This window comes from Mastomys coucha, unplaced genomic scaffold, assembly GCF_008632895.1.
Source record: "Mastomys coucha isolate ucsf_1 unplaced genomic scaffold, UCSF_Mcou_1 pScaffold22, whole genome shotgun sequence".
Classification (NCBI taxonomy): domain Eukaryota; kingdom Metazoa; phylum Chordata; class Mammalia; order Rodentia; family Muridae; genus Mastomys; species Mastomys coucha.
In genome coordinates, this window is record NW_022196905.1 from 217,763,940 (window position 1) to 217,776,062 (window position 12,123).

The 12,123-nt window shown below is 43.2% G+C and overlaps 1 protein-coding gene across 2 annotated transcripts in view; it reads right to left on the reverse strand.

The window, feature by feature from the left end:
- CUNH4orf51 (chromosome unknown C4orf51 homolog) overlaps positions 1 to 12,123 on the reverse strand; it is a 37,364-nt gene that overhangs the window by 4,406 nt on the left and 20,835 nt on the right. For both annotated transcript variants that reach the window (XM_031340400.1, XM_031340399.1), the window contains one exon: positions 6,155 to 6,216. In XM_031340400.1, the coding sequence (XP_031196260.1) occupies positions 6,155 to 6,216 (62 nt within the window). The remainder of the gene's footprint in view (positions 1 to 6,154; positions 6,217 to 12,123) is intronic.

The window sequence follows — 12,123 nt, forward strand, 5'->3', positions numbered from 1 at the left end:
TGCTGGGGGTCGGGCAGAGAGTAGGGGAGGTGAACAGACACAGGCTACCCGAGAGTTTACTCACGAGCCAGTATAGCCAGTCAGTGAGCTCTGAGTTTGGTGAGCAACAGTAAGGTGAAGAATAGAGAATATGCCTATGTTGATCTCTGACCTCTAAACATACACACACACACACACACACACACACACACACACTCACTCACACACACACACACATGTGCACCTATACCCACTCCTACACCATACACACATGTGCACATGTACACACTCCTATATCATACACACATGTGCACCTGAATACACTCTTATACCATACACATATGTGCACCTGTACCTACTCCTATACCATACACACATGTGCAACTATACACATTCATATACCATACACACATGTACACCTGTACACACTCATATACCATATACACATGTGCACCTGTACATACTCATATACCATATATACATGTGCAACTGTACATACTCCTATACCACACACTCATGTGCACCTGTAAACACTCACATACCATACACACCTGTGTACCTGTACATACTCATATGCCATACACATATGTGCACCAGTATACACTCATATACCATACACACATGTGTGCCTGTACACACTCATATACCACACACATGTGCACCTGTACACATTCATATACATAACATATGTGCACCTGTACACACTCATATACAATACACACATGTGCAACTGTATACACTCATATACCATACACACATGTGCATCTGTACACACTCACATACCATATATGCATGTGCATTTGTACACACTCATATACCATACACATGTGTGCCTTACACACTTATATACCACACATTTGAACCTATACATACTCATATACCATATACACATGTGCAATTGTACATACTCATGTACCATACACCTGTACACCTGTATGTACTCACATACCATATACACATGTGCACCTGTACACACTCATATACCATATATACATGTGCACCTGCACACACTCCTATGCCATACACACATGTTCACCTGTACATACTCCTATACCATACACACATATGCACCTGTAAACACTCCTATACCATACACACATGTACAGCTGCACACTCATATACCATATATACATGTACACCTATACACACATCTAAAACACATGCACATTCAACAACAAAAAACTGTCTCACAAGAATAAACAAGTAACAAAATTCCTTTATCAGTTGTTTTCCCACCCTTATTCAAATGACATTTCGATACTGCGATCAGAATCCACTCTACAGGCAATAATAGTAAAATGAAAACACAAAACTTGGCAAGTACTTTTATAGCTGAAGCTAAGCAAAGAAGTCCAATCCTAATACGTAAACAGTTTATAGAAATCCCTAAAAAGAACCTATCTCAACAGAAACATGGGCAGTGGCATTACACAGTCATATTTCATTACTCATGGATTCCATATTTATGACTTCATCTACTTGATAAATCCGTGTCACCCTGAGGTTAATGCAGCACTCCTGGGGTCACTGAGCAGCATGCGCGGAGTGGGCAAAGTGGATTCAGCTGCCACGTGCACTCTCGCCACGGTGGAGCACAAGCAGCGCAGCCTTGTGTGTTCTCTCGTGGGTAATTAATTGTCCTTTTGTGGTCTCCTTAGAGCTCCATTTTCTCTCTTTTTATGTTTTTTAGTTAGAGATTTTAGGGTCCATAAGCCCATGAAGGCAGTGGTGTGCCTCACAGGGGAAAGAGCTGTACTAATTGAGCTCTATGTTAGTGCCACTGGCTCAAGTTCAATGCGAGTAAATTTACATACATTAAATAAAGAGTCCTTGAACAGAGCATACATGTAAAAATTACTGCATTGATGTTCTTCTTTGCAAGTGTTTATAATACAGTTTATTTTTTAAAAAATAAAAACAGCCAGGCAGTGGTGGTGCAAGCCTTTAATCCCAGCACTTGGGAGGCAGAGGCAGGTGGATTTCTGAGTTCGAGGCCAGCCTGGTCTACAGTGTGAGTTCCAGGACAGCCAGAACTACACAGAGAAACCCTGTCTCGAAAATTTAAATAAATAAATAAATAAAAACAAACATAAAAAAGTACAGGGTGATAAGCTGACAAAAGCATTGTGACTAGAGAGGCACAGAGAACTCAGACTTCACCTCTCCCATAGGAGCAATGGTTTGTTCTCTGTTAGTGTCCAATTCTGCTTAAAAAGTGTGGCTTGTATAAATGTAAACCAACTACCGTTAATAAAACAACCACAAAATTAATGAATATGAGAGAAAATATCAAAGAAAATTAAAGAAAGTGCAAGTATTTCCATTTATCAAATTGGAAAACATTAAGGTTATAATTATCTTCATTACCACTTTGGGGGGAAAGCTCCCACACTCACTATGTTCCTCAGGTTAGCCTTGAACTTGTAACCCTCCTGACTTGGGCTCCCTTGAGTGCTGGGATCACAGCATGTACCACTAGGCCTGGTTTAAAGCAGGTCTGAGAATATAGGACAAGAAGCAGAGGCTAATCCAGGAGAAGGAACTTAGCTGTGAAAAATTAAGGTGTGCTTTATTTCCAACCCAAGCATTCCACATCTGGGAATGCACTATGGTGAATTTACCATTGCATAAATGCATTTTCAACTTTTAGTTGTCATAAAAGTTTATAATAATTATAAATATAAAAATCTTAAATATCTACCAAATAAAATCAATAAGAAAAAGAAAAAAGAAAACGAAAAATACTAAATGCTTGCAGATACAGGATATTTTAAAATTGTGATGTAACCAGTTAGAAAGATGTGTCCATTAGCTAAAATAACAAATGGTTATGTTTGTTAACAATGAAAGGTACACATAAAAATATTGATATATAAAGACAGATTAAAGAGGGTAAGATCCAGTATAATCTGACCAATATACTGGGCGCACACATATGTACGGACATATGGTATGTACGTACAAGCGTATTGATTTTCATAAGAAGTGTAACTAAAATGTAATTTTGGTTACCTCAAAGAAAGACAAAGAATTCCCCATTGTCTTAGGGTTTTCATTGCTGTGAAGAGGCACCATGACCACTCTTATAAAGGCAAACATTTAATTGGGGCTGGCTTACAGGTTCAGAGGTTCAGTCCATATCATCAAAGTGAGAGCATGGCAGCACCCAGGCAGGCATCATGCTAGAGAACAAGCTGAGAGTTCTGCATCTTCGTCTGAAGGCAACCAGAAAACACTGGCTTCCAGGCAGCTGGGATCTCAAAACTAACCCCCATAGTGATACACTTCCTCCAACAAGGCCAATCCCCCTAATAGTGTCACTTCCTGAGCCAAGCGTAATCAAACTGCCACATTCCATTCCCAGACTCCCATAGGCTTATTCAAACACAAGAATGTTTTAAATACATAATGCAAAATACATGTAGTTCAACCTCAAAAGTCCCCATAGTCTGTAACAGTCTCAACAATGTCAGAATTCCAAAGTTTAAAGTCTCTGCTGAGATTCATCCAGCAGATAAATCTTAACTGCCAAAAGGCAGCTCACACACCTCCAATATCACAGGATACACATTAGTTCCAAAATGGCATAGTGAGAAAACACCGGACCAAAGCAAGCAAGACCAAAAACCAACTGGTCAAACTCCAAGTTAAAGCGCTCTTCAGATCTCCAACTCTTTTTATCTTTGTTGACTGCAGCACAAATCTCTTTGACTGTTTCCACTCTGTTAGCAGCTCTCCTCAGCAGGTAGCCCACAGCTCTGGCATCTCTAACATCTTGGGGTCTCCAAGGCAACTTCAACTTTACAGCTTCTTGTTCCAATGCCTGGGATATATACACATTATCTTCTGGGCTCCTCTAAAGGACTTGGGTCACTTCTCCAGCTCTGCTCTGTTTCTTTCCAAAGTCTGGTTGACTCCATTCCACTGCTGCTGCTATCCTTGGTGATCATCCCATGGTACTGGCCTTTCCAATTCACTGGAATCTTCCACTGCAACTAGGCTTCATCAATAGCCTCTCATAGGCTCTCTTCATGGTACCAAGCCTCAACTTCTTTGCATGATCCCTTCAGCCCTGGCCCATTACTGCAACTGAGACTTCACCTTCACCAATGGCCTTCCCTGGCCTCTCATGGTGCCAAGTCTCAGCTGATCTCCACGACACCTTCATGTCTTCAAAACCAGTACCACCTGGGTGATTCTTACACATTACCAAGTTCAGCTGCAGCATGAGGTACAACCTTGGCTATCTCTGGAACACAGCCTCTTTGTGCTCTCAGAAAACACTTCCTGATGCTGGTCTCTTCTTAATCACCACTAATTTCTTAGCTCCAGCTAACCAGTGTCAATTGTCCCAGTAGTCCCTTCTATTTTTGACTCTAAAGCCAGAGCCACATGGCTGAAGCTTCTGAGTTCTACTGCTTGCTGGAGCTGGGACATGGCCCTCTTGTTCTATTACATTATCACCAGCTTTCTGTTTTCCAACTCGCTCACTGCCTAAATCCTGGAACTTGCTCTGTAGACTGACCTTGAGCTCACAGATCTGCATGGCTCAGTCTCCTGAACCCTGGGATTAGGGGTGTGTACCACCAGGCCTGAACTTAATGCTTTTCTTTATCTGGAACTTGCTCTGGACAAGGTTAGCCTTGAACTCAGAGATCTGCTTGCCTCTGTCTCCTCGGATTAAAGGCGAGTAGCACCATGCCTGGGCCTATGCTTTTCATCATAGATCTTAATCAAATTTAAAAATGAGAATAGCCACCAGAATCCATCCCTTGTCGATTTGACATATAATCATATCTCCTCATGTCCAAATGAAAACAACAAGGACATAATAATGCCTAACATAATATAACTCTCCCTCACACAACTGCACATGCTTAAATTTAGCTTGGGACCTTACCCTGAGGTCACCACTTGCTTAATTCCACTCAGTATCCTTGAACACAGAATTTAGCTTCATTCCAGTTCCTGTGCCCCTTTATTCGTTGAACTTCTACATTTTTTAGTTTTTCTTCCTAAGCTTGCTATGCTTGATAAAAATGCTTTTCATAAGAGTAATCCAGAGGCCAAAGTCTATGCTGGACTTTTTTTTTTTTGAGACTTTATCAATGCAATTAATGTCTTTATCTTAGCCTTAGGCAGACTCTTGGGACAAGGACAAAAAACAGCAGCATTCTTCACCCAAACATCTTAAGAATGATCTCAAGATTTCAAATCACCCTCCACACCAATGTCTTCCATATCTCTACTAGGGTGGCCCATTAAATCCCACTTAACACACTCCATGGCTTTCCAAATCTAAAGTCCCCAAATCCACAGTCCTCAAAAAACAAAACAAAAAAAATAAGAAAATTTAAAAAAACATGGCCTGGCCTATCACAGCAATACCTCAGCCCCTGGTACCAACTTTTGCCTTAGTTAGGGTTTCCATTGCTATGAAGAGACACCATGACCAAGTCAAGTCTTATAAAGGCAAACATTTAATTGGTGCTGGCTTACAGATTCAGAAGTTCAGACCATTCTAATCATAGCAAGAAGCATGACAACATACAGGCAGACATGGTGAAGAAGCTGAGAGTTCTTCATTTAGATTGGCTTACAGGCAGTTAGGAGAGGGTCTCAAAACCCTCCCCCCACAGTGACACTTCTTTCAACAAGGCCACATCTATTCCAACAAGGCCACGAGTCCTAATAGTGCTGCTACTCCCTATGGGCCAAGCATTCAAAACACATGAGTCTATGGGGGCCAAACCTACTCAAACCAACACATTCCATGCCTTGTCTCCCATAGGCTTGCTCAGTCCAACTTCAAAACTTCTCATAGTCTCAAACAGTCTCAAACTTACATAAAAGCCCAAACTTCACATAGTCTCTTCATTGTTTGGGAATCTGCAATCAGAGGCAAGCTTTATGTGTGATTACTGCCACCCATGGAAAGGAGACAAAGTGAGGTTAGTGATAAAGCCTCAACCTGGCCAGTTGCTTACAGCTGGTAACCTTGGCTACCTGTGTATCCCCTGATAGGAAGGACACACACATAATACCCAGAAATAGCTGTTTGATGAATATTTATTTTCAGAACTCATCCCCTTTGTTTGCCTTTTTATTAGTAATGTACAATATTCAATCTCTTGCGTGCATCATTCAAAGATTCTTAGGAAGAGTCAGAACATACCACTCTGTGCTTGATGGCCAATGGGCTGTCCCCGGAGGGGCTTGTTATACCAGGGAGTCTTCCTGTGTGTAGAAGAAGAGAGGGACAGGATGAAATGTCTTAGTTATACAACGACTACCACACTGCACAAACAGCCTTTGTTTCCCGTCAGCCACTGACCAATAGATTAGTAAGAGACAAAATTGAAGCTAGCATTTAAATTCACAGTAAAGCTTTGGCAGCTTTGAGGAGGGACAAGCATTTTCATGTCTGGGGCATTCTTCTGGGACACTGTGCCATCATTTCCTCCTCACATAACCAGAAGGAACATGGGACTATGCTGATCTATCAAGGCTGCATTGTCTCTGAACCTTCTGAGATGTTCAGGTGTGGTTTATAGTTTCCACACTCTACACTGACCCACTTCGCCAGACCTTTGAGTGATTTTCAGCAGGTATACTGAGTTATGCGCCATCCGCCATGGCTGAAATCCACAGAAAGCCTTGTTTCCTTCAGACTTTGTAAAGGAGAAGGGTGGGCACTCATCTTCTGGAATATACTTGGCTATTCATTTTTTCTGCAACCTCACAGTTGACAAAAGAGTCTATCTTGACCTTCGTTTTTGAACTAAAGATGTTTACCATTACCCTAATTTACTAGTCTCTGTCCATCACTGTGCTTCTTAGGTGTAGGCCTAGAACCAAGTGGGAATATATTGTTGATGAGACTACATCAATAACCTCCAGCAAACTGTACCTTCAGAAACTGGGTCCTCATCTACTGTGCTACCCCTCAACACCACTCACACTTGGTTTCAACTACAGATTGTCAAAAAGGCAGGTGCAGACTTATAAGCACAGCTGTGTCGGAGACACCCCAGTTTGGGAGGATTTTCCGAGTTATCTCTTCCAATCACTTAGTCCACCTACTGGCATCTGTCCTGGTACAAGTGCCAGTGATGTTTGTCATTTAGTTTTGACCAGATAGGTTAGCCATCCAGCTCCTATCTGACTTCATTGAAACTTAAATGGAGGCTCATGAGCAAAAAAAGTCCCGATGGGAGACGAAGATCAAGCGCTGTCTGTCCTTTGGGGAGTACTGTGTACAGTGTATGTACCCAGAGGATTAAAATTTAAATGTGCCAACACTTAACCTGTTCTCCATGGACAGAGACCCTGTAAGGATTCAAAATGTCTGCCATTAAGGAGTTAAAAGCCCTTCTGAAGATTTTTCAGAAGCCCAGAGCTTTCATCAGGTTTTTCTAAGTGTCTCAGAACCACCAGGCATCACTGTCTTCAACATTTGTTAGTCATATCAGGGAAGATGGCAGATTTCTAAGACTTGGGCATTCAGTAGTATGTATATGAGCTACACACTATTCTATGATTGGTAAAGTTTTAGGTTGTGATAGTACATGGTTATACATGAGAGTATTCTGACCTCCAGAAGACACATGCATGCATGCATGTAAAAATATAATTTATCCCTAATAGTGCAACAAAGAGCCACAGGCATGTATTAGCATACAGACATTCAGGCAGGTAAGAACAGCTGGCCAAGGCACTTTCTGATGAGCCTGAGAGCCTGAGTTGGATGCAGAGACCCACATAGCAGGAGAGAATAAATTCCTGAAAGCTGACCTCTGACCTGGACATGTGCACCAGGGCACATGCTCCCCCCAATAAAAGGTAATAAAAATATAGATTTTAGACATTCTGATAAAGCAAAATATAAACAGTTATAAAGTTCATCAGAGAGTTCTGGAATTGGTTGTCATATTCTTTCAACATTTTTTTATTATCTTGTAAATAAAAGATTTATTTATCTGCCTTAATAAAGGAGCTATGGCCATATTTTAAAGGTGACTAACATCAGCCACAAAAAATTTAGGAAAACCATGCATGAACATTCTCAAAATGCTTTTGAGCTATAATTAAAAACAGATCCGCGAACGGTGCTTTCTCTTTCTTGTCTTCAGCTGGGTAGCTCCAGCCGCTATCTGAGGTAGACCTCTGGCCTGCTCACACAGCCTGCCCAAGTCACTGCTGTGTCCACCAGAGAGTGCCAGCTTTACACTCCCGGCAAAATCAATTGCAGCCACCCCTAGGCTGTGTTATGCTTCAACAGGAAAGTGTACGCAGTCACAGATGGCATCTTGTGACCTTCTTAATAACAGGCTTGGCTGCCAAGGCTCCCTTGTGTCCAGGCTCTGTGGGGATTTGGAAACCGTTGTCATACACTCAAATATTTTCCGGCAAACACATTTAACTATTTATTCGTCCGTTTCCTAATTTAAACCACGGAACTTGAAACAGAAAGCCAGAACCCCCAACACCTGGAAAAGACACTGTTGTTTCTGAGTCAGGAGGCCCATCCTGGGATTCTTCGGGGCCTGCTGAGTCAGGAGGCCCGTCCTGGGATTCTTTGGGGCCTGCTGGCAAGGGTCTGGCATAGCTGTCAGCAGCAGCATGGTGGTGACCTCAGTTCTGGGCCAAGAGCCTATCACTCTTCCCAGATTTCTTGGTGGCCAGGGCTATATGTTTTTTCTCTTCCTCTAGTTTAAAAGAAACATAGGCTTTTCTCAAAACAAAGCATACAAATTAGCCAGAAAACAATGAATTTCTAGTGTTAGAAACTCCATATGATCTGCCAGATCACACCCCAAGTCAATGTGGAAGCCCTGAGGCCAGTTCAAGTCATTTGTTCTCTGCCTTGCACACCCTGGGCAATCATGGCTGTCAAGTTCACAGTGGGATGAGACCTGAGAGTGAGGGACCATGTTAGAAGAAAGGACTGTGTGTAACCCAGCCTGTTTCCAGACCCCACAATACAACTTGTCTTTGTTAGTGCTAACAAGCAAACAAAGAAGGCCCCATGAGAAGCAGTACAGGCACCCCTGAAAAGCTTAGTGGGAAACTCTTTCCCCCTCTCACCCCAACAGGTCCGTAAAGGCTTGTATCAGATAGGAAGTGCTGAACTCTGACCTTGCCAGATAATGGTGCGGGGAAGATGGTTGGAGGACAGGCAGACCCACTCTCCATGGATATACAATGGGTGAAGAGTGGCCCATGGGCAGAAATAACAGGTTGAAGGTTGATGGATGGACTATTGTGTGCAATCGTGGAGAGGAGGAGCCAGGTCTCCTTTGTAGGATTGGTGGGTAGATCTCAGATTTCCTCCTGTGCTGTCCCTGTGTAGCACCTTCCACTTGGCCCATTTCTAGATGTCAGGGCAGAAGGAGGCCTTGGAAAGGGACTATTACCCAGATACCTCTGCAAGTCAAGAGGGAGGGAGGGAGACCCAACTAGAAAACGTGTGCCCAACGCCTCTCTCTTCAGGGATGCCCTGACTGCAACCTTCACCAGGTGCCCCAGCCTTAGGAACAAACGCTCTGGAAATGGCCGGTAACTGCACAAGGAGCCACACCAAAGCTTATTGACGGTAAGGGCAAGAGCACTCAGGAGCCACACGATGGCTTCCTTGGTGAGAAATGAAAGGTCTTTCCTATACCTCAAGCCAGAGCAGCCCTCACGGAATCAGCATTGTACCTGCTTCTTTTCCTTCTCAAGCCAGATCACACCTGCCATCACTTTTGTACTATAAATGTGAATGTTCCATGGTTATCTTCTTTCTCATGAATTAGTTACTTTTCTGTTGCAGTAATAAAAATACTGTATCCAAAGCAACTTAAGGAAGAAAGCTCATTTTGGTTTGTGGTTCCAGAGGGAGATCCCATTGTGTGTGTGTGTGTGTGTGGGGTTTGGGGCAGGGGTATCCTGAGAGGGCAGTAGTTGGCTGGTTGCATTGTTACACATACACAGGAAACAGACAGGAAGTAGGAGGTATGGTGAGGCCTTACATCCTCAGGCGACATACTTCTTTCAGCAAGCCTGCACCTCCTACAGGTTTGGTAACCTCCAAACAGTGCTACCAACTGTGGACCAAGTGTTCAAATATATGAGCCTACAGGGAAATTTTCTCATTCAAACCATCACATTGGGCTGTCTGGTCCCCATGTACTCATTGGTGTCTCATAACACAAAAGTCCCCATAGTCTACAACAATCTCAACATTGTTAAAAGTCCAAAGTGTCTTTTGAAACTCAAGGCAATTTATTAACGGTGGCCCCCTGTTAAATGAAAAAACAGTTTGCATACTTCCAACATACCATGGGATAGAATACACATTCTCATTCCAACAGGGAGGAGTTGGGGCTTAGTGAGGAAAGACTAAACCAAAGACAAAAATTAAAATTAAAAAAAAAAAGCAGCAGGACAGAGACTGAGTCCTGAAGTTCCGTGCTCATTATCTGGAGTTAGATGCCTCTTCCCTTCTAGCTCGCTAGCTTCCTACTTGTGACATATCTCCTCTCTCTTCCTCCCCCTCTCCTCCCTCTGTGCAGTACTTCTTGGCAGACATCTCATGGATCTGGCATCTCAAGCATCTTGGCGTGTCCACCATCACCCAGGTTTCACTCTTACACCTGGGCATTGTGGCCCCTCAGGGCTTCCCCTTAGAGCTACTCTGACCCTGGCACATGTTTGCTCACCTTAGGATCTCTCTAAAATTGTGCAGAAAGAACCTATAACCTCTTCAGCCTTTCATCTTTCTTGTCTCCCAAACCGATACCGCATGGATGGCTCTTCCCTTAGGCCGTCAGCTTGGAATGGACTCTTGCCCATGTGAACAGCTTTAGCACCAGCTTTTGGTGTGTCTGCTTTCTAGGATCTGTCCCCAAAACACACGTAGTTTAGCTTTTCCTTTCACAAACTGGAGCTTTAGCTGCACGACTTCTTGTCCTGAGGACACCTTTCCTGTCCGGGAAAGCTGGCAAATTCTACGGCGAAGCTAGCAGCTTTTCTGGGATGTGCTGCCCTCGTCAACAATCACAGCCTCTTCTTTTGCACTTGACTTTGCTATGGCATCAGGCTTCTGGAGTGTTCATTCATCTCCAAACTGCACATTTTCATCTCTTTCTGCCAAATGTCTGCTCCTTTTCATCGTCGATCTGTGTGAGAAGAGTCAGTAACAGCAGTTCCACAGACTTTGTCACACTCTTCTGAAGCTTCTTCCACCGAAGAAATCAGTCTGCTAGCTTTTATTTTAGCTTCAGGCAAGTTCTTAGAACACAGGCAGAATGCAGTTAGCTTATTTGCCCAATAATGGCCTCTATAGCGCTGTTAATAGCGTTCTTGTTCCCCTGGGAAGTTTTGTGTGCTGGGCCCTTCCTATCCACATTGCTCTCAGGACTACTTTCAGCATCCTACAAGAATGCTACACTGGACACTGCTTATAGCATTTGGTAGATTTTCCAGTCCCAAGTTCCAAAGTCTCCCACATTCTTCAAACAACAACAACAAAGACGACAAAATAGTGTTAAGTTCTTCAGAACAACAACCCCAGTTTTAGTACCAACTTTTTATTCAAACCATATGCACATATGTTGCATATTTGGGCTTTGCCTGGCTTCAGTCCATTAAGAACCTAGAACAAGAACTGCATAAGCAGTACTGTGGCCCGTGCTTCTCAGTCATTGCATTTAGTGTTGCCACTCTAGTGGCTGCTAGGCGGGATGGTAAGAAAGCACCATTGTGTCGCCTTGTCCAGTGTTAATATGAGAGATAGTGCCTAGTTTTACTGCAATTTGATACACCATGTTTGCTTAACATCCATGGAGGCCTGCCCTTTTCTGAAGAGAAATGGAGGAGGAGTGGGGGCGGGCCTTGGAGGGGAGGAAGGAGGGGAAACTGCCTTCTGGATGCAACGTATGAATGAATAATAGATTAAAAATGAATAAAGACAAACAGGAGAGAGAGAGACAGAGAGACAGACAGAGAGACAGAGAGAGAGACAGAAAGAGAGAAACAGAGAGAGAGAGACAGAGACAGAGAGAGACACAGAGATAGACACAGAGAGAGACACAGAGAGACAGAGAGAGAGACAGAGAGACAGAGACAGAGAGAGAGACAGAGAGAGAGAGACAGAGAGAG